At 37.7% G+C, this 27,935-nt stretch overlaps 1 protein-coding gene across 1 annotated transcript in view; it reads left to right on the top strand.

Moving 5' to 3' along the window:
- Positions 1 to 27,935, top strand: part of LOC125242620 (alkylglycerol monooxygenase-like) — an 83,319-nt gene that overhangs the window by 50,345 nt on the left and 5,039 nt on the right. The window contains exons 4-9 of the mRNA XM_048151427.1: positions 607 to 758; positions 3,052 to 3,155; positions 10,929 to 11,091; positions 11,555 to 11,706; positions 12,170 to 12,304; positions 13,228 to 13,341. Of these exons, the coding sequence (XP_048007384.1) occupies positions 607 to 758; positions 3,052 to 3,155; positions 10,929 to 11,091; positions 11,555 to 11,706; positions 12,170 to 12,304; positions 13,228 to 13,341 (820 nt within the window). The remainder of the gene's footprint in view (positions 1 to 606; positions 759 to 3,051; positions 3,156 to 10,928; positions 11,092 to 11,554; positions 11,707 to 12,169; positions 12,305 to 13,227; positions 13,342 to 27,935) is intronic.

Genomic DNA, 27,935 nt, shown 5'->3' with positions numbered 1-27,935 from the left:
GTACTTCCTTTTTGTAACGTTATCAACCGAGTAATTTTTATTTCTACTTTTAATACACTAGGTATACCCACTAGAGCAAAGAGACCTAATACCCACTGTAGTAATTAGTGCGCACACTGCGCACCCCCAACCTTTCTAGAGTTTCCGGAGTCCATTAGGTGATGATCGCTTACCAGGCGACCTGTCTACTCGTTTGCATCTTATTTATCTCATTAAAAATATAAAATCATCATCATCTTTCTTACGTTATTCCGGCATTTGCCATGGCTCATGGGAGCCTGGGGTCCGCTTTGACGAATAATCCCAAGATTCGGCGGCACTAGTTTTACGAAAGCGACTGCCATCTGACCTTCCAACCCGAAGAGTAACTAGGCCTTATCGGAATTAGTCCGGTTTACTCACGATGTTTTCTTTCACCGAAAAATGACCTGCAAACATCAAATGACATTTCACTCATAAGTTCAGAAAAACTTATTAGTACGAGCCGGGGTACGAACCCGTGACCTCCGGATCGAAAGTCGCATGCTCTTACTGCTAGGCCACCAGCGCTTTTTTATTAAAAATATAAAATATCTTATAGTTATATTTTATTCTTTTTGTTACCAGAATATTATGGCGAGGCGCAGAATCGTACCTCTACACATGGATATACACCAACTTCAGAATAGTGGAGCTACCCTGGGACAACGTTTGGACCTGGTATGCAGCAGCACTAGGAGTCGACTTCTGTTACTACTGGATGCACAGAGCATGCCACGGTAATTTAATTTTTATAAAACAAACGCATGGATGCTGCTGCACTTTTAATCACTATTATAATAATATTTTATTGAAGTGAAACTTCTAATGCGACTTCCAACTGACAGCGCGTAACACTCAGTCATTGTTACTTTGCGTGGAATGCCGCTCACTCGTTGCGTAACATTTTGTCACAACGCGACTCACTCATTCCATTCGTTCACTTATTCACTCAGCCAGTGACAGAACCACAGAATTATAGTTAAACCTGAATGAGTAGTTAGGTCTAAAAGTGTGTCCACATGAGAGGGCATTGTTTGGGCTGGTGTCCCTCTCGCACTTACTGACAATGTCAACATTATTCAGTGACGTCATCACTCTCAAAAATTGGGGATACCAGTCAATTTTCAAAGTTACTACCAAATCTACTAATACCCAATTGAAGGTATTCTTTAATTATACAAATCTTTGATTTAATGGCATCAAAATAATTACATTATAATTATTTGCCAATTCTTTAAAATATATCGAAACCCTAGTTTGAATATAACACTAAAATAATATATGAAGTTATAAAGTCAGGTAATATACAGATAAAAATACTACTACTATGGCAACCTCATTAACACTGGCCACACGTGCGAGAGGGACACACCAGCCCAAACAATGCCCTCTCATGTGGATCGTTTTCGCTAGTCTGATACGATCACCTTTCTGTCTCAGTGATAAGGTTCAATTTAGTATGGCAAAAAATGTGATTGCGCTGTCCCCTGTAAAGGTCTTTGGACAGAACAGAATGCCAAGAATGGTTTTGAATGGTGGAATGGTTAGTTGAAATGTTTGTGTTTTATATTTAGATCGAGTGCAAAATGAGTTTATGTTTGTTTTTCAATATTGAGCAAATAGTAATGTAAAATATTTAAAACAGTAAAAATATGGACGTAACTAAACGCAAAAACGTGATGGTAAATTAACAAAATGTTTTTGAGGTTATGTTAGAAAGTTTCACTACTTCCGCGCGCACTGTTTTTAGGGTTCCGTAGTCAACTAGGAACCCTTATAGTTTCGCCATGTCTGTCTGTCCGTCCGTCCGTCCGTCCGTCCGTCCGCGGATAATCTCAGTAACCGTTAGCACTAGAAAGCTGAAATTTGGTACCAATATGTATATCAATCACGCCAACAAAGTGCAAAAATAAAAAATGGAAAAAAATGTTTTATTAGGGTACCCCCCCTACATGTAAAGTGGGGGCTGATTTTTTTTTTAATTCCATCCCCAACGTGTGATATATTGTTGGATAGGTATTTAAAAATGAATAAGGGTTTACTAAGATCGCTTTTTGATAATATTAATATTTTCGGAAATAATCGCTCCTAAAGGAAAAAAAAGTGCGTCCCCCCCCTCTTACTTTTGAACCATATGTTTAAAAAATATGAAAAAAATCACAAAAGTAGAACTTTATAAAGTCTTTCTAGGAAAATTGTTTTGAACTTGATAGGTTTAGTAGTTTTTGAGAAAAATACGAGAAACTACGGAACCCTACACTGAGCGTGGCCCGACACGCTCTTGGCCGGTTTTCTTTTATTGCATATTCAGAAATTTTCTTGACGGTAATACTCAAATTATAATCCTTCAAAGTGTAGTAAAAAGAAAAGACCGATGAAATACCAAGAATTTTCCAAGTTTCTATCCTTTGATTTGCCGATTCCCCTGAGTTTCTATCGTCCTTGTAGAAATCCTTTTCCTTACTTAAAAATATTCGTAAGCTGTAAAACTCAGTATAACTAGCGAATATCGACATTATTTTGTGATGCCTATCAAATCGGTTTATCGCATTTTCTCGCAAGACAAAAAATTCCAGATTCAGAGTATTTTCCAATGGTATATTTCCATTACTGCTAATAATGCATGTGAGTGCCGTATTGTTTATAAAAAGACATCAACATGAGTTCCTGATATTTTCCCTGTCTAAAAATAGACTGTATTGCGATTTTAATCAAAAGCGCCTCCCAATAATACTTCCCGAGTCTTTGAAAGTTCCCGCATTCTGATGAATCGAGCCTTTGACAATACAGCACCGAAAATAACATAGGTATTTGTATCCTTAAACGTCGTGTCGCCTCGTGCCGAAAAAAAGAGTGTATTACTTGTTTTTTCTATGTATTATGTTTGAAAGAAATCTTTATTCTCGAAAGACCGATATCCCATACAGGCACCATCTTGAATTTTTTCATTGAAATCGTTCCGACATCCGATATCGGATCGGATAGTGAAAAAACGGAGTTACAATCTTGACAGTATATCTTTTTTTTCAGAGGTCCACATATTATGGGCTCAGCATCAGGTGCACCACACATCTGAAGACTTCAACATGGGAGTCGGCATCAGGCAATCCATACTTCAGGGATGGTGTGGATTTGTAAGTATTGCCTATACACCGTGTCACACGAGGAAACTGAATGTCATATAAACTTTTCTGGATTTCGCTTACTTTCAGAATTATAATCATTTAAAATAAGTGCGAGTTGGACTCGCCCACCGAGGGTTCCGTACAAACTTTCAAACTCCCCAGTTAAAATAATCTCATGTTTTCACATAACTCTAACGACTTGACTAGAAGACAAAAGTATAGGTACTAATGAGCATTATTGTGTATAGCGCCATCTCTCGGTGAATTCGCTAACTAATTTGCGCGACCATAGTATGTTGGTTTTTCAGGGATTATTCTTTATAATGTTAACCGATTTAAACAATTTTTACTTTATTGGAAATAAGATGATTTACGTAACATCTCGTATTAATTTGAAGTACTATATACATCCGCAAAGGTGGGTAAATTAAAAGTAAAAATGTGAAAAGTTTTTTGTGAATTAAAAAAAAAGTTTTCAAGATACAAACAAGATTATATTTTTCCTGTAATATATAGCATAAAACTAATGTTTCCTAAAATTTTCATAATTTTTCGTTGGTAAACTTCGGAGATAAGGGGGGGGGAACGGTATTTTTTTTTTACATTTTCCTTCAAAATTCTTTTTTTTTCCACAACAAAAAAATTATAAAAAATAGTTTATTTACGTTCAGTTTAAGTTCTTTCTAACGATACCCCACTTGACCTAGTAACTTGAAATTTACAGTTTGCCCCCCTTTCATTTTGGCCATTTTCTACAATTAAAATTAATAAATTAAAAAAAATTATACCTTCTATTTGGAGAGGTTCACAATGTTCACAACTATTCCAAATTTCAAGTTGATAGCATTAGTAGTTCTCGAGATATTTAGGAATGTGACAGACTGACAGACAGACGGACAGAGTCGCACCATAAGGGTTCCTGTTGTACCTTTTTGGTACGGAACCCTAAAAATAACAATATTTTTCGGAAGAAAACGCTGTTTTGATGGCGATGATGCCGTTATCGGACAAAATCTAACTATCCTCGTTGATATAATTATATCAAAAAGTATGTAGTGACTCATTGCAAAAAAAAATTTTAGAAAGAAAATGTAAATTTTTATTTTAAGTGTCAATTTTAGGAATAACATTTACTTTTTATGTGAAAATAAATCCATAAAAAGTAATAAAAATTACACAAAAAAATTTTTTCGCAATATTTGCTTGACGTCATATTTTAACATTTTATTTTTATTTTGTCTTCAGAAATGCGTAGTTAAAATCTTTCGGTTTCCTCATGTTACAATTTTACACGAATCAATTTATATGCAATCACACAATATGGATGAAGTCCCATCTACCAGCATCGAGCCGCATTTTAAATAAAATAAAATAAAATAAAAAATAAAATATCATTTATTTCAAACCTTGAGCGCATATTAAAATACAACAAATAACACACGTTATTTGTTGTTTGTGTATGAGAAATCGCTGGTTAGTATGAAGTTATGAACATGCATTACGCATGCTTTCAGTTTCCGATGCGTAGGTAAGCATCTTCATTTCATACCATTTAATTATCAAGAACCACCTTGTATATCACTTTTAGTTAAATTCTCAAAATATTTTTTTTATCATTTTCATACATAATAAATGAATTTATTGGTGTGAGAGACCCTTAAGAATAACATTCAAGTTAGTGTCAAGTGATTGACGGCACATGTCGAAACAAATATCATTAGAAATTGTTAAAGGCAGTCACACACAGTCATGTTCCGTAATTGTATTTATTTTTTTAATAACTCGATAACCGTAGTAACAGTTAGACGCAAGTTTCTTAGAAAAATTAATTGTATTTGATCTAAAGAATCTTCCCTTAAAGTTAACGGAATTCAATAAAAACAGGTTGTATATAAAATGCAGCTAGATACGTCACCTCTATACAGCTGTAGGTATACAGTCATCTGGCGAAACGGACATCCATCTCAGAGCATAATTATAATTATATACACTGTGTTCTCTTTCCTTTCTCACAAACTCATGCCTTGAGTTTAATTATCTCAAGTCTCTCAACAAAGCATACAATTAGTTGTCAAAGTACTCATTACAAACGTAAATTGCCTAATCTATCACACAAACTTGAAGTGAAATTGGAACGCACAATCAAATTTGAGCCATTTTTTAACATAAGGTGTACTCGGGTAATTCCGAACGTCGAAAACCGTCGGAAAATTCCGAAATTCAAATGATAATCATCCGTGATTCCATAGTAATAAGGGTCCCTTTTCGGAATTTGCCGACGGTTTTCGACGTTTGGAATTACCCGAGTACACCTTAACAAAATCCAAGTTTAAACTAAGTTTCTAATGCAATTTATTGTATATGTGAGTTTGTTTAGTAAAACGTCCAACTTTGTCGGTTACCATTAAGGCCAGTTGCATCAACCACAGCTAACAGATAGACCAACGTCACACAAATCGATCAGTGGCCTAGGCTTGTGTCGTTCACGAACTATGAACTGTTAGGAATAAAATCCCATCAATGACCGAAATGAACTGAATCATTCCGTGGTCTGAGAATCGGTCTTTGCTCATTTAGTTCAGTATAGGATCGGCGAGCGCGAGCGGTTTGGATCGAGAACGAATGTGTGACTGCGCCGACCGAGAGCGAGAGCTACTTAGCAGAGCAACAAAAAAAGTAATGTTTTCATATTAAACTTCGGTTACTTACAAGTTGTAAGTAACCGAAGTTTAAGTTACAACCTTTCCGCCTGGAATGTTACTATCTGTGGACTATTCGTATCATTTTGACACTATTCGATCCCATTCGTTCTGATCTTTCAGAGCGCAGTGGTCGCTGGTCTGGCTGAACTAAATGAGCAAAAGACCTAAAAGAGCGAACTAGTTCATGGGAGCGATTGAACGAGATCGGAGCGCTCCGATCAACGAACAAAACGGCACAAGCCTACAGTGGCCTATTTTCACCACCAGTGACATTGACACTGACAATTCTATGTTTAATTCTGATTTGATAAGTAATTTACTCAGCTTCAATAATTTATTTCCTTGTTAAACAGTCAATGAATGGCAAAGTGTCACTGTCGGGTGACAATAGGCTACTAGACTCATATCTAATTTGGCACAATAAATGATTGTCTTCTGTAATATTTGACATAAGAAACCAATATTTAATGATTTTGGGTATTAAATGTGTACGATGACTACGTATTTTTAATTCAAAAATGTGAGTTTTTATTTTGGCCACTGAAAACGCTGTCGGCCGTGTAGTGACGTCATAGAATTCATGTCAAATCAATCACTGACATAATGACCTTTATGCCTCGTACTTAAAGTGTCAGAAAGTGTTGTTTTTGCACTGAATGACTTCATTCACAGAAAAACTATAGATGACATGGCTGATGTTGTTTTTGCCTGGTTACGTTAAAGTATTCTTTAAAAATATTTATTGCGGTTTATAAGTCATAATAAAATATAGTGATATTTTTTTTGGTTAATTGGACAGTAAGTAATAATGTAAGATAAACTTTAAAAACCGGCCAAGAGCGTGTCGGGCCACGCTCAGTGTAGGGTTCCGTAGTTTTCCGTAATTTACTAAAAAACTACTGAACCTATCAAGTTCAAAACAAATTTCCTAGAAAGTCTTTATAAAGTTCTACTTTTGTGATTTTTTTCATATTTTTTAAATATATGGTTCAAAAGTTAGAGGGGGGGGGACGCACTTTTTTTTCCTTTAGGAGCGATTATTTCCGAAAATATTAATATTATTAAAAAACGATCTTAGTAAACCCTTATTCATTTTTAAATACCTATCCAACAATATATCACATGTTGGGGTTGGAATGAGAAAAAAAATCAGCCCACATGTAGGGGGGGTACCCTAATAAAACATTTTTTTCCATTTTTTATTTTTGCACTTTGTTGGCGTGATTGATATACATATCGGTACCAAATTTCAGCTTTCTAGTGCTTACGGTTACTGAGATTATCCGCGGACGGACGGACGGACGGACGGACGGACAGACAGACATGGCGAAACTATAAGGGTTCCTAGTTGACTACGGAACCCTAAAAAAGGGTCAAGTAGCCTATTGTCACTGTGGTGAAGCAGGCCACTGAGATTTATGAGCTTCTCATATGTAGGTATAATAAAGTTTCAAATGAGACTTAATCTCCTAATTCTCGAAATCGTAGGTATTTGCTTAGTAATCTTAAAATATAAAAAAACCGGCCAAGTGCGAGTCGGACTCGCGCACCGAGGGTTCCGTACAAACCTGCAAGGTTTACAAAGTTCGTTCATTACGACAATCGAGTCATAATATATATTTTGTAATGTAACTAAAAATTTAAGGTTTTCGGAATTTTTCCTTTATGTGTGCTATAAAACGTTGCTTCATGCCAAATTTCAAGATTCTAGGTCGACTGGAAGTACCCTTTAGGTTTTGATTCCCTTGCGAGTACTTGCGAGTTTCAAAATATGCAGCTTAAATTGCTGTTTCTTTTGATTGCGTTGACATAGAAGTTTGATTTTGTTACAGCTTAAAGGTATTATAGACCTGAGTATTTGGTATGAATTTCAATTTAATACCTCTACGCGTTTATGAGGAAATGGGTAGTAAGGTTAAAATTATTTAAAAAAAAAATATTATGTGATGTAACTAAAAATTTATGGTTTTCGTAATTTTTCCTTTATCTATGCTATAAGACGTTGCTTCGTACCAAATTTCAAGATTCTGAGTTCACGGGAAGCACCCTGTAGGTTTTGATTCCCTTGCAAGTGTCGAAAATTTGCGGCATAAACGGCGTTATCTTTTGATTGCGTTGGCTTAGAAGTTCACAGCTTCAAGGGACAGTAGACCTGAGTAATTGATATAAATTTCAGCTTCATACCTCCACGCGTTCCTGAGAAAAAGGGTCTTGACAGACGGACGGACGGACAGACGGACAACAAAGTGATCCTATAAGGGTTCCGTTTTTTCCTTTTGAGGTACGGAACCCTAAAAATCATTCTTTATTTCGATATTGACTTTAATTTTTGCGCTTTTATAAACACTACGCAGTTAAAAACATATAAATTAAGTAAAGAAAACGTTTTATCAATTATAGTTATTTGTTATACAAGGGGGCAAAGTTGTATTTTAACGCCGAGTGTGGAATTGAAAAACGAGCAAGTGAAAGGATTCTATAGTTGAACCACGAGCGAAGCGAGTGGTTCGAGAATAGAATCCTGAACTTGCGAGTTTTTTAACACACGAGAAGTAAAATACATTTGCACCCGCGTGCGTAACACAAAACTTTTCCCCTTACTATAGCAGCGAGGAAACTACAACGCAAAAAATGCGTTTATCACTGCTTCCAGTAGTTCCACAGGTGGTAAATCATCTTTATTACTAGATTCACCTACTTTTATCAATTTTAAAGCAGTTAATTTGACTTTATTCTAGGTCAAATTACTTTACCCACTAGTGGATAAAATGCGTTTTTACCCGCTGGTATTAAAGGACAAAACACGTGTTTCCGAGCTAGTGAGGGGAAAAGTATATTAAAAAGTATCTACTTATAAAACTAAAAACTCTCGATATTCTAAGGCTTTTTAATATTTTATATTAAAATTTTTAAATATATTTGTACTAAAAATATTTTAGTATAAGCTTCATTGATTGTTCTAATAAACATTTTAACAATATTGTGAGTAGTTTCAAAATGCAAAGTACTTTTATTTTAAAATAAAGGTAAGGATTATATAGCTTTGGACATAGACATGAATTAAATTGATATGTATCCGACCTGCCAGTGTCAAAAGTGAGGCTGGAGGAGTGAGGTCTCTTAAAACAAAAACATCATTTTCACAATGACATAATATTATAATTTAAGTTAGTTTTTGTTTCTCATATATTATAATTTAATTAAAGTTATCATTATCAATATTCAATCCTATGTAAAACTATATTAAGAATAAAATACATTACATAATGAGATATCATATCCAGATCTAATATTGGACGCATGTTAAACTTTGAGTCGGACTGTAAATAGTTGCTTATATTATTCCATTGTATGATTAGGGTTGAACCTGCTTGTCTCTTAAATCACTTGTATACCATTAAAAGATGTTCGGTTAGAAGACGCCCAATGTCACAACTGACAAGGGTCAACATCTTCAAATAGAATATAATAATAACAAGTAAATGAATATATTTTTCGAATAACCCTTACAAATTGAAGGGGCTGTTCAACAAAGTGGAAGAATATTATTACTCTTCACGAGTGCGAGATGTTACTTGGTTGCTATATCCATACTAATATTATAAATGGGAAAGTGTGTGTGTCTGTCGACGAATTTACGTAATTTTTTTAAGCGGAGATAGTTAAAGGGGTGGAGAGTTTTGAATGATTCACGGTTGTTTCCCGTGCATGTTTTCCGTGATCATGATGCATGCAACTGCGTCGAAATATCGGGAGCTCGACAAAAATCAAAAAGGTAATCACGGTCTATATCCCGGTCAATATAAGTCTAAAGGGGTGGAGAGTGACATAGGCTACTTTTTGTCTCTTTCTAACCCCCCACTTCGCTAAAATGGGGGGTGGAAGATTGTATGTAGCATTCCGCAAATTTTGAATTTAACTTTAGCGAAGCCGCAGGTATTAGCTAGTACTTATATAATGCAGGAAACACTGACGTACTTAATAAAACGAGAACAAATTCCAGATGAAATTAAAAGGGTTCTGACAGTGGACAAAAATGCTCCTTGCACGCTTGGTACCTTTCCCTCTAGGTACCTCAGACAACAGATTATTTATCATAGAAAACATTTTTGAACTAACGAAAAATACCTCTCTCCTCCTCTTCTTCCTCCTACCCTTATCCCACGTCATGTGGGTTCAGTACAACTTGTCTTCCTCTTCCATTCTTTACCTTTCGTCATCTCAACACTCACTTCTTTCTTTCTCATTATTATACCTAGATATTTTTCTGGCACGAACGCCAAGTTGCTAGTACTAGACAAAATAAAAAATATCGATAAATTACCCCTAGTAATAATTCTCTAAAGTCTTGAATAATCGTGTAAGAAATTATGTAAACTAATAAAATAATATGGTTCATTTTATTTTTCAAACATGTGACGTTTGTAAAAAACATTAATGTTATATACAAACAAATTCAACCCTATCCTATATTCCCTAAATAGGGTAGGCAGAGCACATCAAACTACTCAAGATTCAGTGTCACGGCAATGAGTAATGACATAATATTTTATTATTATATAATTATTAATTAATGGCATATTATAATGTAAGTTATCGATGAACATCTATTTAATCATGTAAAAAGTTATCATAGAAGGAAGTCACTAGTGTCACTTCGTTCATGCCAGAAAAATATCTAGGTATACTCATTATCCTCTTTCACACAATCCATCCATCGTTGTTTAGGTTTACCCCTCCCTCTTCATCCATCAACTTTACTGTAAGCTGTCGGGCCGCCGATGGTGAAACACACGTAAAAACTTCAGCTGTACAGTTTATTACAATTGTGTACACAACGCACAATGAAAAGGATAGAATATAATACAAAAAGCAAAGAATATAATAAAAAAACTGTACATTTGTACACATAACAGACTGAAAAATATGTATAAAAAACAAAAGACGCGCGCTGGCAGCGGCATCCGTACCGGCCAGGCTGCCAGCGCAGCACGGAGTTTGGTAGTTCCGTCGCCTACATCAACATTTATCAAAAGACAAATATGCCCTAAAAATTAAAGAAACTATTTTTTGTCAACAGATCTTCTACCTCCCTCTGGCGCTGGCCATCCCTCCAGCCCAATTCGTGATGCACCACCAGTTCAGCTACCTATACATGTTTTGGATCCACACCGAAGCTATCAAGAGCCTTGGGCCTTTGGAGTATGTCCTGAACACACCTAGCCACCATAGAGTACATCATGGTAAGATCATCTTTCTGTTTCTTGCACTGGAAATGAACCAAGCATAATATGAAGTCATATTTTGCCCCCGACGATTTCTTTCACAAGGTCCTGTGAATTAGAACCACTGAACTGATGTATTGGCACCCGTTGAAAAGAAAATTTTTGCTTCAATTTCACGCGAGATAAGTATCTGTTTTATTTTGTAATTGTAAAATAGATCACCATACTTCTGACTAAAGTACATGGATGTCTTAAGTATCCGCAGCATGATTTTGCAGAGTCCACGGTAACTGAATTACTGAACTTAACGAAAACTATGTTTAATTGTTTTCTTAGAATATCTTCTGACAGGAATCCGTAGAATTTTTTGAACCGTGAAAGTGGTCCGTGAGTGCAAAAAGTTGTAGAAACTCTGCTATGAAATATGTCACTATTATTTGCAAAATCAAAACCTATTCAATTTATTTCCATTCTATTGTAGGTAGCAACAAATACTGCTTAGACGTGAACTACGGAGGTGTCCTGATCATCTGGGACAGACTCTTTGGCACCTTTAGGCCTGAAACAGACAAGATCCAGATTGTCTACGGCCTTATCTACAACCAGCCGTCTTTCAATCCCCTGTATTTGCAGGTTAGTTATTGTTGTTATTTTTAAGGACCTTTTGCCGCCTCCAAAATGAAATGTGAGTAGCCTCGTAAGCTACATACACCAGATATAGGATCAGTCCTATGTTTTTCTTCTTCTTACAAATTCTGGGTCGTATCTGCAACGGTTTTGAAGATTTTCAAGGACGAAGGATAAACAAACTTTGCCACCAAGTGAAACACGAAATCAAATTTATTAAATATTTGATTTAAAATCATCATTTATAAATACATTCTACCAGCTAGCTTAAGACTTCAAGTTAAAAGTATGAAATTACTTTCCACTCTTGTGGGTAAAATTCAATTTTGATATCTGTTTTCGAAAAATCAAGAGAGCCTTTAAATACGAGTTGGTGTGGTGTAAATATATTTAAAAATTGTGAACAAAGCACTATCAATAGGGACCTAGTTTATAAAACCTGTCAAACTTACCTATTCCTGTTTGACAGGCGTTCTACACAGGCTACGTGGTGGAGAAGTTCCGGCGACAAGAAACAGCTGGAGATAAGCTCAGGGCGATATTTTGGGGACCGAGCTGGGAGCCAGGGCAGGCGAGGCTGGGGGATGAGGACCAGAAAATAGATGTGAGTATCAAAGTAGTAACGATAAATAAATAGTTATAAAGTTTATTAGTGAGTTTTCGGAACTAATGCCATCTAACTACTCATCTGTGAAATGGCAATTGATATTTTCCATTCGCTTTTCGGTGATTGAAGGCCGAATGGAGTAGATGGAGCCATCGATATCATAACGAAAATATTTTTTTATAGCAGAATCTGTCTTCCATTTTATATAAATTAGATCTGTTTTAACTTCGGTCAAAACACACGTCGTCGACCCAACTAAACTAAATGTTACAGACATTGTTGGGCGTAAAGTAATTTTAAGTTAGAAAAGTACTCCATTATGAAACATGTTTACAAAGCTTGTTTAAACTTAGTGTTCTACTTTAGAAGTACTTAAAAGATCCTAAACAATTTGGCCTACGCAATCCACCTTTGTCAAGATAACTTTAAAGTCATTCAAATCAAATTTTACGGGTCATTTCTTTTGAAAACTGTATAAATTTCCCTCTTTCTTTTGCGTTTAGACTTGGGCGATATTTTAAGATAAAAATATTATATCAGCCGTTCAACAGCTATTTGGGTCTATTACCTTTATATACCTCTATTAATTGTTCCCGAAAAGCTCAGCCGAATTTCACCTTCTTCAACGGAGTTTCGTTCTCATTTTATAAATACGTGTGGGGTTCCTGTCTATGATATTGTCAAATCAAACGCGAACTCCACTATTAATTAAACTATAATCCGGTTATTACCAAAACAGCCATAACCACGCCGTTCGGATCATTCGAATTTACTTTCATGCCTTTTGGTTTAAGGAACGCTTCTAGGCAGATCTTCCAGCGTTTCCTCGACGAGTCAAACTGTAACAAAACAAATTGTAATAGGTATTAAAATTGACTTTATTTTGATTAATTAAATAATCATGACCGTGTTTCTTTCAGATTGAACAAAGAGAGAAATATGACGTGGCACTACCGGCGTGGTGCAACGTTTATCTAGTGCTACATTACGCTGTGGTCTTCTACGGGTTCTTCGAGCTCGCTTCTAGATATATGGTTAGTATTGTTTTTTAAGGAGGAGGCAAACGGGCAAACATATCGACTAATGATAAGCGATCACCACCGCTGATGGAGATCCATTACACCACTAGTATTGTTGATGTCTTGCCGACTTTAAAGATGAAAGTAAGATTTGGCCTTGAAGTGTGTATTGGTATGTTTACACCGTACAGGGTGCATAGAACATAACATAGTATGGATGAGTATTTGTGCATAGCCGACACCACACCTCGGACACTGGCTATCAAATATATAAAAGAGGCGCGTTCCTAGCACACAATCTAAGCTCGTGTAAGTGAACGCGTACTAAGCTTGTATAAGTGAAATATAACAGGTCGAATGTTCGCGTTTTTGACAGGCGGTAATTGTGAGGTAACCGAAACGGAGTGGGCGGCACTTTCAGCCGGGAGCGGGAGTGGCCATACTGTACGATAATACTCTTTATTATACTATGCCAAGTTGCCAACGCCATAGCCAACGCTCATTCATATTGGCGCGCGCGACAGAGCCAGACTGCGTTTCGATATCGGCGTCTAGCGTTAACGGTTGTCATTTCGGCTAGGGCGGTTGTTTAGCTGTTCGCGTCAAGAAGTTTCTGGAGGAAACCACAGTTGAGGATTGACAACCATCCAGTTATTAGCTACTAGCTTTTGCCCGCGGCCCCGCTCGCGTTAAATTCAAAAATTGCGGAACGCGCCATACAAATTTCCTCCCCCCATTTTAGAGAAGTGGGGGGTTAGAAAGAAACAAAAAGTAGCCTATGTCACTCTCCATCCCTTCAACTATCTCCACTTAAAAAACACGTCAATTTATCGTTCAGTTTCGCCGTGAAAGACGGACAAACAAACAGACATACACACTTTCCCATTATTAGTATGGATTTAGGCTTGGTAGATTTGTGAAACCATCGTATCTTATCTTACCCCTGCTTATCCCGTGAACACTGTTCAAATATGGCCGCCAATTGCCTTTTAATAAGGTATCTGAGCTCTAAGTTCTGGTTAGCATAATAATGATTATCAAAGAAAGTTTCATATATTTTTGCTCAGAACATAATTCAGATTTTAAATAGACTACCCTTGTGTAGGAGTTTTTGTGAAAACCTGGTAAAAATAGAAGACCTTTTACGAAAATGCCAAAATTTGCTCAATAATGTTATAAAAACAAAGGGATGCCTTCTTTTGTTACAGCGTATTTCTGGAATTTAATCAAGAGGGTGTACATTTCAGAAATTCTAAAACAACTCATTTTAATTAAAACACGGAAATTGGCTCATATTATTTGATTACATTCAGATGATAACATTGATGACTAAGGCGATGTGAAAACATAAATTAATATTTCCCATAAAAAGATAATAAAGAACTACAAAAACAAACTCACTAGTTAAGTATCTACTACAATTATAAGACCTTATTATTTTTAAATCGGCTTCCTCGCGCATTAAAAATATATCTATAATAAAAATACCATTGGTAAAATCATAAATCAAAGCCATTTGGTGTTAGACCACTAAATTGTAAGCAGACATTACAAAGATCCATGTTTTAAAAGATAGAAATAAATGAGGATGTTCTTTCGTATGCAAAACCAAATATTCTATCAAAAGTTATAATAGATAATCAAACGAACTTACCTGTAAGTGATGTTCGATGACTATTAAACGATGTGATTCGCCCGAGTGATTACACTATACTTTACATGTAGTAGCACGCGAATGTGCTGCCATCGTACACAATTTTAGAGTAACATTTTTAACAAAAAAATATCTCGCCTAAATTGGGGGTATTTCATACACGTTTCTTATAAAAAAAGGCCATCAAATACGTGTGCTATTTCGTGACCAATTGGGTAGAATCTGGAGCTTGACCAGTTCGGGTCAGGGAGGGTTGTAATCACTCGGGCGAATCACATCGTTTAATAGTCATCGAACATCACTTACAGGTAAGTTCGTTTGATTATCTATTAAACTTCTGTGATTCGCCCTTCGTGATTACACTGTACTTTACATGTAGATGTTTAGAGTTACACGAAATAGCAGATTAAATGAAACATGTATGTTTGAAAAATATAAATAAAACAAACGTTTACGTCAGTTTAACTGTAATCAACAGACACTTCAATTATTATTACCATGTAATATTGTACGAGCAAATACTTCGGACGAGTCCGCCAGAACATCTCTATTATAGAACCTAGCGAACGTCAAGGAATTATCTGACCAACCGGCGGTCTTCTTAATCAGTTCTATATTAACCCCGAGCCGGTTGGCTGCTGACGTACTTGCGTGTCTCGTACTATGCGATTTGAAGATCGATGTATCAATACCACTCTCGAGCAAAGTGGTTTTGATCCATCGACTCAAGGTCTGTGAACACACTTTTCTAAATGGTTTTTTAAAACTTGTAAAAAGAAAATCACAATCGCTTGGGCGATTGGTAGATGAGACAACCAAATAACGTTCTAAAGTCCTTGCAGGACAAATTGACTGATTTTCATCGAAATAAGGCAGAATCAGTTTTGGCTGAATGCGATTAACTGCGGATGTCTTAATCTTATCTGTAATGTTAATAATATATTTCTTATTACATTTATGAATATTACTTAGCTTGATTAACGATAATGTTTGCACACGGTGTGCCGTAACTAATGCCAAAATAGTTATTAACTTCCTAGAAAGATGCTCGTAAGAAAGGCTTTCATTTGGATACCAACAACTTAAATGATTAAGAACGATTGAAGGGTCCCAAGTAAAATCATATCGTGGATTTGGAGACCGCAGTTTGTATACTCCCGTCATAAAACGTTTCACAGTTGGATTATTTATAACATTATTATTCAATATTAATGACAAAACTGCTTTCGCAGTATTAATTGATCCAAATTGACAACCTTGATTAAAAAGTAATGTGAAATAATCTAATACTTCTGCTACGCCGACATCAAAAATATCATAACATTTTTCCTTACAAAATATATACCATTTCTTTAAATAACAATTATATTGCTTAAGTGTGGTTTCTGTAAGTGACGCTAGCATGATGTCTGCCGCTTCTGCAGGAGTGCCTTGCCTCATGAACGCCGCCCGGACAACACTCCGGCAACCAGGGTAAGGCTCCTGTGCAGCTAGTGTTCGACACTGTAAGGGGAGGACAATAAATTTGGTTTAGGTGGGAGTTCTATTCGTTCAGAAATCAATAATCTCTCAAAAAGAGGAAACCAGGGTTGTGTAGGCCATAGTGGCACAACAACAATGCCCTCCGCTTTATCTGTTATTATCTTTTGCAACATCCTAAGTATTAGACAAAATGGTGGAAAGGCGTAAAAGAAATACGACGACCAAGATATGGTAAACGCGTCGATATTGTACGCGTCAGGATCACGATGCCACGAAACAAATCTAGTACATTTTTTGTTTATTCGACTCGCAAAGAGGTCAATCTCTGGACTTTTGTTTAAAAAATTACAAATTTTCCGAAAGGCACTGTCGGCTAGCTCCCACTCAATGTCTGCATGTTTCCGGCGTGATTCTGCATCTGCTATATCGTTGTTTTCTGAACGAACGTACGAAGCAAATATATGTATATCGCGTTCCTCGCACCATTGCCATATCTGTCGGCTTAATTCACTCAGATGTGGGAATCGAACACCACCCATGTGATTGATATATGAAATCGCAGTGGTATTGTCTATCCTTAGCAAAATCTCACAATTTTTGTAATCTTTAGCAAATATTTTTAAACCAAAAAACGCGGCAGTTAACTCTAGACAATTAATGTGTTGCCCAAGCTCATGACTGGACCACTGACCACTGGCTGTCATATCTGAGCAACTTGCTCCCCAGCCTGTTAGCGACGCATCAGAAAATATCTCTAATTGATAATTTCCTGTCTTGATCGGATTACTACATGTTTCTATATTATATATCCACCAATCTAGATCATCATCTAAGCTACCCGGAATGCTAATGTATTGATCATAGTCATCATTTTTACTTAAATAAAGAAATTTGATTCTTTCCAATCTCTTAGTATACAACCAGCCGTATGGTACTGCCGGACAAACAGAAACTAATAATCCTATCAAGTGTGCGAAATTACGAAGTTTACATCTTCGAATGGATTTAAAGTATAAAAGTTCGTCTTTAACCCTCTCTCGTTTTTCGCATGGAATATTAATTGTCAAATTTGCAGAATTGAAACTAAACCCAAGAAAATTTGCCGTTCGACTTGGTGTACCTATTGATTTATCAACATTTATTGTAAATCCTAATGATTCTAACAAGTCTTTCGTTACATTAAAGTTATGTAAGCAGTTAGAATACGTGTCACCGAAGAGTAACAAGTCGTCTAAGTAAACGACTGATAAAAAACCTTGATTGCGCAAAAACTGCACAACAGGACGCATTAACTTCGTGAATATGTACGGAGCAATATTTAGGCCGAATGGACATACCAAGAATTCGTATGTTTTATTTTTCCAAAGAAATCGTAAATATTTTCTGTAATCAGGATCAATATTTATCGCAAAATAGGCGTCTTTCAAATCTATTGAACACATGTAAGCGTTTTTTGATAAAAGTCTCATTGCTGTCCTATAATCTTCGAGTTTGAAGTGCGGGGTACATATAAACTTATTCAATGATTTTAAATTTAGAATGAATCTATTTTTTCCATTACTCTTTTTAATAAGAAAAATACTGGACAAGAATTGATCCTGACACGGATCACATTCTTGTATGGCACCAGCACTAATAAGTTTTTTGACTTCCTCGTTCATACTCGTCTCGTGTGCAACCGACTCGGGTTTGTTAACAGGAATATTCGATTGAGATATACAATCCGATATTGGAATACGCACACCACGGACCCAAGACAATACGGTGGGATCCTTGGTAATGCCTAACCATACTTTATAAAAAAATTGAAGTCTACCAGCCTGAGGTTGTGTATCATCAGCATCCGATGCTAGCGGCGCGAGGTCCGGGTGTGCGGCCGCGGCGGCGGCGCTCGGCGGTCGCTCGCGCGGCGGGACGGCGGCGGCGGTCTGCGCCCGCCACGCGTGTAGCTCGTCCTCGCTGGCGTCTGGCGACTCTGGCGAGGCGGCGGCCGCGACGCCGACGACGGTTGCCCCCTCCAGTTTAAAGCCCTCGATGTCGACGGTCCTGCTCCTGCCTGTTGGTGCTTGGGCTTCCATTTAGGCTTTGTGACAGTCGGTCTCAATTCTGCTCCGGTTTTAGTCATTGCTTTTATTGACTTCAGACTTTCTTGTAATTCTTTACCAAAAAGCAAACTATCGCGCTTTAAGTCCTTAATATTATCCTTGATCTCCTTATTTAAACTAGGCACCAAGAAATTACGCCTGCTCTGAGTCTCTGAAAAATGTAAGTGACATAATAGTCTACCTGTATCGCTCAGTGACTTTATGATCCCCTGTTTGTTGTTGTCTAAAGTTGAATCTGTTGTCAAGATATTCGACAATGTATTGGCAACTCCTGTTATAATAGTCGAGAGCAACTTTTGTTTGTCACTTAGAATATTATCCCGTTTTAAAACATTATCATTACACGCCACCTTAATCTCGGGATTGAGTATAGGAGCTTGCGCTAATTTTAAATTTTCTGGTATTTCGTAACGTTTTAAAATATCATTCTTAATATCGTCCTTCATACCATTAACTAGAATGTCGGACCATCTCGTCGAGATATCGTCGTGAATGCAAGGACCAAATGTTTCTTCTTTTACGGGCTCATCGCCCAACAAACATAATAAACCGGGATCAAGCGCGGTCACAATCGGCGTAGATTCTTGTAAACCAATTTGTTCACCGGTCACCTGTGTGGTGGTAGCTGCGGATGTAGGCGCGGGAGCGGGCGCAGCCGGCGTGGTGGTCGCGGCCGCGGGCGCGCACGCCGGCGCGGCGGCGGCGGCGGGTGCGGGAGGGGGCGCGGGGGCCGGCGCGTCCACCGCGCGGGGCCCGGCGGCGCTTCTATTCTGTATGACCACCGATCGCAGCCCGCCAGCAGCAGGCAGCGCACCCCACGTTGAAGCACCGACCTCATCATCGGTTAAGTCGTATACAGTATTGTTGGTCAATGGGGATTTTGTAACAATACGGTCAAATACCCTTCACAATGCTGCTCTAATTTCAGCAACAAAAAATAAGTGTCCATTATCTTTGACCCTTATCTCTAGACATAATGTTTTCAATCAGAGACCAACGCTTATACTGGTCAGACATCATAAGCGGCTCGGTGATCTTTGTGAATTGCCCATTTGGTAGGGTAATAGGTAGTGTTTCTACCGCCTACTTCCTCGATGTTGGATGTTATACTATAACTACGTACGTATCTACATACGTATCTACATATCTATATACCTACGTATAGTACACATATAAGCCGTTGTAATTAACGTAATTAATGTTCTTAGACATAGGCAGTCGTGCTACAGTCTCGCGGACTGTAGTCTAGACTGATAGCATTGACAATTTGCCGCAACCAGGTATTTTACCTATAGTATTCCGGTATAGCCTCACGGACTGATGCTCTAGGAATATATGTGCTTCCCTTTTACACAGCGATCAACCTCTCGGATTGAACTGAAGGTATAAATTAGGGTCGGTAATAGCCTTACAGACTATACTCATTGCACAATGTATCTATTTAATAAAACAAAGCTGGCATGTACATAGGACACATTCTATCAAATGATTAGACGAAGATAACTGAAAATCTTACCTTCATATTGCGAATCCTCTAGCAAGGGATCGGGCTCACCGATATCTTGGTCCGCATACTCATATTCATTATCTGTATATGAGGACGTACTAGGGCTATAACTACGATGACGGCGCCTGCGACGAATCTTCAATCTTTTCCTCTCGAGACTTCGGATTTTTCTTTCCAAGTAATCTTCCTCATCTTCCTCACGATGTTTGCGTTTTCCCATTTTATCCGCAAACACAAAACACTACACTAAACTTAGTAAAAACACAATTATTTCACTAACAAAGGAAAAGTACGTGCACGATGGCCGCCACACAAAACGTGTATGAAATACCCCCAATTTAGGCGAGATATTTTTTTGTTAAAAATGTTACTCTAAAATTGTGTACGATGGCAGCACATTCGCGTGCTACTACATGTAAAGTATAGTGTAATCACGAAGGGCGAATCACAGAAGTTTAATAATATTATAAGCGTAACCAGCGCCGGCCCGTGCACTCGATCAGGGTAGAGCGAGTTTGAGCTTCGGCGCCCTTGGGAAGAAGTTCCACTATGTAGGAAAATAAATCACGAGCGTAGCGAGCGCGAAATTTTTTTTCATAGTAATGCCGTAATTTGAAGATTAACGCAATACAGAATTTATGGATTTCACCATACAGAGTGCGAAAGGGACAAATGGTTGAACTTTTGTAGTCGCACCCTAGTATAGTTACGTGTGAAATAACAAGCAAAATGGAACACTATAGTGGCCAAGTCAGGAAAGCAGATTCGGAATTTGTTCTAACGAGAGAAGAGAGAACTAAAGAGAAGATAATTATAAATAGTAAGCGCGAGCGAAGCGAGCGCGATTTTTTTTCCTATTGACTCAATTAATTATTCCCCGCCAGCGGGGAATCCGTGAACTTCCAAGCTTTTATCGTCTGCAGAGCTGCGGTCTTTGACATATTTTGGGGTATTTTGACTTCACAGGGCGCCTATGTTCCCGACTTTTAGGCCTTAGGGAGGGCGCACACGGGGGCGACAGTCGCTCGACGACTTTTTTGTCTCTGTCGTCACCCCTTGCGACAGTCTCCGAGGTGCGCACACGGGAACGACAGCGACGTAACCACAGACTACTAAAAAGCTATTACCATAGACTAATTCTATTATCTTTGGATATTTCGGACGCAACTTTTTCTTTTTTCATGAAATTGAGAGCCTATCTAAAATAATTTTTTGGTACTTCAGAATGAGTGTTTAAAAGTTTTGATGATTTTACAACCCGGCATCGTTTTTTCTTAATATTGTCGGAATATTCTTTTAAATTCTTGTCATATAAAATCAGTCTTTCCTCTACTTCTTCAATTAAAAGACAGATATCAATGTCGTCTTCAACAATCTGCATTTAAAATTATCATTCTTTTCGAATAACTGGCAACATTGACAACCGACCGACGACTGCTTTGTCGCCGCGCCGTGTGCGCACTTTCATTGAAACCCATAGGGAAGGAGACAGTTGCGTCGCAGGCCTGTCGTCGACCCCTGCGACAAAAAAGTTGCGTCGCAACGTGTGCGCACCTTCATACTAGCCCATAGACCGAGCGACGGAGACAAAACTGTTGCGTCGCCCGTCTGCGCCCTCCCTTATATTTCGCCATCACTATTATTTTTATAATACTAAGAGTTAATTAAGAGATTAACTGCGGACTCGATCGTCACCGTCGGGATGCCCATTTCGGTATTTTGCCACTAAGTGATCTGAGTGCTTTGAAATTCGCTCACCATCTGCTCAAAATTGCGCCTCTCTGAGACGTTTTGCGCCTTTGGCTTTATGAGGTACTCCGCTTTGGACTATCGGGTAGACTCATATTTTTGCATTTTGATAGCTACGTAACTTTGCCGTTCGCCGCACAACAACGTGGTTCGTCAAGGGCTAGAATCCTCCTTTTACGGCGCCCTAGCATCAGCAACCTTATGAATGGCAATGTGGTGCAACTTTCCACTTAATAATCTGAATTACAAATCTAGATTTTCAATAGGTGGATTCATTTCCGACTCCTCTCCCCATTTTGTGATATGTGCGCGCCCACGCAACGTATAATTTTTTGTATGGATTTTTCAGTTTCGATTTTGGCGCCCCCTTACCATGTGGCGCCTAGAGCGGCCGCTCCACTCGCTCTACCCTTAATCCGGCCCTGAGCGTAACAAACTAAAATTGAAGGCCATAAATAAAAAAGTTTCCATCCCGTTAGCTTCATTTCGGCAGGTTTATGAAACGACTTTATTAATATCGGATATTCAAGTGCAAAAAGTCACAAAATATATGAGTTTTCTCAATAAATAACACTTTTTGGCGCCAAAACTTTATTTTTACTTACGCCGTAGGCGCGTTGCGTTGGCCGCAAAATTTGTTTGGATTTTCTCCCTTAACGGAATTTGGTTTTATTAAATAAGTTTAAATATTCTTGAAATAGCTCAAAAGGGTGTTCAAATAAATGTTAAAATAGTGTATAATATAAATCAATGGATCGTATTTCTAGAATTCTTTGAATGAACTTACTTTAGCGAGTTTAAAAATCAAGTCACTTCTTCACGCATGTGGCCATTATGAAGAATCGTTCTCGTGGTCGCCGACTTTCATCTAAAAGTAAAATATACTTCATTGTTTGTTCTCCAATCTCAAAGATGGATATCCTATTAAGTTGAAATCGAGAACCCGTAAAAGAACCACTGGTTCTTTATATTCCTATTAAGTACTATAAAATAGTTACGACATATTAAAAACCTGAGCGAAGTGTTTGTCAGCCGAATATTGAGAACTAATAAAATATTTAGTGCTGAAAATAAACTTTCGTATTATCGATAATAAATCTGTGTGTGGTGACGGGTTCAGAATTTTGCCACCCCCTTTCCTCCCGTGGGGGTCGTAGAAGTTGACTATGAGATATGGGTTCAACTGTAGTGTGCGCTATGTGCTGGCTAACTAACACAGTAATCCATACTAATATTATAAATGGGAAAGTGTGTGTGTCTGTTTGTTTGTCCGTCTTTCACGGCCAAACGGAGCGACGAATGGACGTGATTTTTGAAGTGGAGATAGTTGAAGAGATGGAGAGTGACATAAGCTACTTTTTGTCTCTTTCTAACGCGAGCGAAGCCGCGAGGAAAAGCTAGTAATATCATAATTTCGTTTTCATTCAATCCTTTCAAGTGACCTATTCAACACAATATATTAATCATTAATTACGACAGTATTTTGGTTTTCTTCATCAGTGCTGGAAATCTTCCGAGACTTAACAATACCAAAACTTTTTAGCCGTTTTGAGTTGTAAACTTGTAACTCCATACATCAGTAAATGCGGGTTATTTGAATAGGCATTGTTAAGTGACATCTAGCGACAATCACGCGTTAAATAGCGTAACTCGATACTAGGTGGAAACTGTGTGTCGTCTGCCAAAAATTTTATATTAGAACAGTTTACTTACAACTTATATTACAAGCAGAATGAATTGAAAACAGAATACTGATTAATACTATTGTAATATTAGCTAAAAATTGGTGAGCATTAGACTTTTCGTTCGTCGCGACATCTATTGACAAGTAGCAGTACTGATAATTTACGCTAGCTGACGCGTGATTGACGCGTGATTATCGCTAGATGTCACTTAACTATGCCTATACAAATAACCCGCATTTACTGATGTATGGAGTTAAAACTCTTCCTTACTAATTCCTCGTTAGTTAATAATCGGATCAAACACCAACATGCTTTCATCTCTGAAAGCACATTTAAAACATTTTACCGCAAATGCCTAATAAGTATTATGAACTGTTAATGAAGTCGTCAAACAAGGTTAGGTACCCTTAAGTACTCAAATAGGTAACGATTGTAATTCGCACTGGGCTTCCACCAATTGAACCCAATTTACCAGAAACAAAGACCAATAAAGACAAGACAGCAGACAGCAAACTGACATTACGTCGCTACTTTAAAAAAAACTTGTATCTTCGTCTGTCAATGAAAAGAAAATTGTAGTAAGTATGTATGGAATGCATATAGACTTACTGCGTTTTAACTTTGAGGAACAGCGTGAGATACGAGATTTTTTAAAAGTAGTGACGATTATAATATTATCCTGTAAGGTGGCTGCAGTGTAACTCCATACATACGCAAATTCGAGTTATTTGTAGTGACATCTAGTGCCAACACGCGTCAATCACTCGACAAATAGCGTAAATTATCAGTACCACTACTCAACACTAGGTGTCAACAGTGTCGCGTCTGCCAAAAAATCAATATTAAAACAGTTTACAACTTATATTACAAACAGAAGGAATTAAAACAGAATACTGATTAATACTATTGTAATATTAGCTAAAAATTATTGAGCATTAGACTTTTCGTTCGTCGCGACATCTATTGACAAGTAGCGGTACTGATTATTTACATTATTTGACGCTAGATGTCACTACCATTAACTCGAATTTACTGACATAATGGAGTTACAACTCTTTCCTTGCTTATTCCTCTATGCTCTCAAATTATTAAAAAAAAACCAAATCTTTATTATTTATTTTTCTCAAATTATTATTATTATTTTTTTGTATGTAGTTTTTGGTTGGTGTTTAGACGCCTTCTCCGTTCATCTATAGCTTGCAGTAGCGAAGCGACATCCTGTCCTAATAGTGCTTCCACACTGGCTGTTACCAAATTAGTCACGGACATTTTAAGGAACGTTAATTAACATTAAAACTTAACTTGACTTAATTAACTTTTACTAGAAATTTAAAAAAAATCATAATGATTTTTTTGTTTTCATTTCCTTAAAAAAAATATTTTAATTTATTTTCTAAATAACCATCCCCTATAAGTATTGTTATTAAATAAATAATTAATAAATAAGTAAATAAATATTGGGGACACCTTACACAGATCAACTTAGCCCCAAACTAACCAAAGCTTGTACTATGGGTGCTACTGCTAAGCGACGATATACATACTTAAATAGATAAATACATATAATACATAGAAAACATCCATGACTCAGGAACAAATATTTGTACTCATCACACAAATAAATGCCCTTACCGGGATTCGAACCAAGGACCGCGGCTCAGCAGGCAGGGTCACTACCGACTGAGCCAGACCGGTTGTCAGACAGGGACAGCGTGATGGCATTGACACTCAGACGAAGGATACTATAGACTTGACGCAAGCGTACACCCGTAAGGGACAGATATAGAATAATGGAGCGAATTTAAGAATCACTTTAAAAATGGCTGACAGTTTACCATAAATAACCTACGTAATTTGGGCGGATAATAAGCTTGACAAGTCACGTCCTTATTGTTTGCCACAAACTCGTTTGTGGCAACGGCGGAAAAGTGAAACTATGACAAAGACAAAAAATAACATTTTGCTCTCTGTCACTCTTATTATAATTTGTACTAGCTTTTACCCGCGGCTTCGTCCGCGTAATAAAAGTATTCTTATTGAAACGTTTACAAAAAATAAGATTTTCATTTGGATCCGTAGGTTTCTTTGTAGGTACATCTGTCCGCGATTATTTCGATTAAGGTAAAGCGGGGCAATTCTCGACTGGAGGGCCATTGTAACTGATCTGTTTGCTGTACGGTCCGGTTTTGGCTGACTGTACCTTACACATATTAATATTGTTTTAAAAGAAATTCTTGCAATGATTGTAGAATTGTTACACAGCGACCACAGCGTAGGTGCGAATATGTATGTATTTTACCTATATAAATATTTATACTGGGGAAACTTCATACAACCAACATAGCCAGTATCTCGACGCTATGGTCGGTAGGGTAAAAAGTACTTCCTTGCATTATCGCTTACAATTTTTTCCATTTTGCTTATACTTATTGCAAACGTAAACATATAAAAGGCAAGCAAACAACGATCTTCTTACAGCACATTGAATGTAATAGTTTACGGATGCAGGATACTCGCCGATGCCTACTTACTAATACCTTCCCACTGGGCCACCTGCATTTTACACTGCCTAAATATCGATTGCCGACCGATTATTCCGACCCCAATCCCTATTCTTATCCCCGTCCCTATCTCTATCTTTGTCCCCGTCCCCGTTCCGTCCCTGTCCCCGTCCCTCCCCTATCCCTATCCCCGTCCCCGTCCCCTATTTTTATCCCTATTTCTATCCCTATCCCGATCCCGATCCCGATCCCTATCCCCACCCCTACCCCTACCCCTACCCCTACCCCTATCCTTATCCCAATCCCAATCCCTATCCCTATCCCTATCCATATCCATATCCCTATCCATATCCCTATCCCTATCCCAATCCCTATCCCTATCCCTATCCCTATCCCAATCCCAATCTCAATGCCTATCCCTAACCCTATCCCTATCCCTATCCCTATCCCTATCCCTATCCCAATCCCAATTCCAATCCCTATCCCTATCCCTATCCCTAACCCTATCCCTATCCCAATCCCAATCCCAATGCCTATGCCTATCCCTATCCATATCCATATCCATATCCCTATCCCAATCCCAATCCCAATCCCTATCCCTATCCCTAACCCTATCCCGTTCCTGTCCCTGTCCCTGTCCCTGACCCTGTCCCTGTCCCTGTCCCTGTCCCTGTCCCTGTCCCTGTCCCTGTCCCTGGCCCTGTCCCTGTCCTTGCCCCTGTCAAATTATCATGCTAGGAGGTGAACTTTGAAAAATCCTTTCTTAGTGCTCCTCTAAGGAACTTCCGTGTCAATTTGAAATCTCTTGAACCAGAAGTAAAGATAAAAACTAAAGCTATACTTATGGCTATTTTGGATATTTTAACCCCATTGCACAATAACAGGGAGAAAATTTCTTTTCCACCTCATTAGATTTAAAAATCGTTGTATTTATCGTGATCAGCGACCCGATAAACCATAAAAACGATACCCATATTGTGTTTTTGACTTTACCCCCTTTGCACCCCTTTAGGGGTCAAATTTTCAAAAAACCTGAAACATGTATTTAGTCATATGTCTTTAGGAATCCTCCTGTGAAGTTTCGAATAAAATAGTCAAACTAATCTTGTTTCCCCATACAAACTTTGAACCCCATTTCACCCTTTTAAGAGGAGAATTTTGAAAAATCCTTTCTTAGTGCTCCTCTACGCCATATAAGGAACCTATGTGCCAAATTTGAAATCTCTAGGACCAGCGGTTTCGGCTGTGTGTTGATATGTCAATCAGTCAGTCAATATCTTCTTTTATATATTTAAACCCCATTGCACCACAACAGGGGAGAAGGTATTTCACTTCCGCCTCGTTAGATTTTAAAAAACGTTGTATTTATCGTGATCAGCGACCCGATAAACCATAAAAACGATACCCATATTGATTTTTTGACTTTATCACCCCCTTTTCACCCTTTTAGGGGTTAAATTTTCAAAAAACCTGAAACACGTATTCAGTCATATGTCTTAAGGAATCTTCCTGTGAAGTTTCGAATAAAATAGTCAAACTAATCTTGTTTCCCCATACAAACTTTGAACCCCCATTTGACCTCCTTAGGAGGTGAATTTTGGAAAATCATTTCTTAGTGCTCCTCTACACTATATAAGGAACCTACGTGCCAAATTTGAAATCTCTAGGACCAGCGGTTTCGGCTGTGTGTTGATATGTCAGTCAGTCAGTCAATATCTTCTTTTATATATTTTTTTGATATTTAAACCCCATTGCACCACAAGAGGGGAGAAGGTCTTTCACTTCCGCCTCGTTAGATTTTAAAAACGTTGTATTTATCGTGATCAGCGACCCGATAAACCATAAAAACGATACCCATATTGATTTTTTGACTTTATCACCCCCTTTTCACCCTTTTAGGGGTTAAATTTTCAAAAAACCTGAAAC

The sequence above is a fragment of the Leguminivora glycinivorella genome, chromosome 3 (assembly GCF_023078275.1).
Source record: "Leguminivora glycinivorella isolate SPB_JAAS2020 chromosome 3, LegGlyc_1.1, whole genome shotgun sequence".
NCBI classification, from domain to species: domain Eukaryota; kingdom Metazoa; phylum Arthropoda; class Insecta; order Lepidoptera; family Tortricidae; genus Leguminivora; species Leguminivora glycinivorella.
Note: the sequence above shows the minus strand (reverse complement) of the source record. Positions and strands in the feature narration are given on the sequence as shown.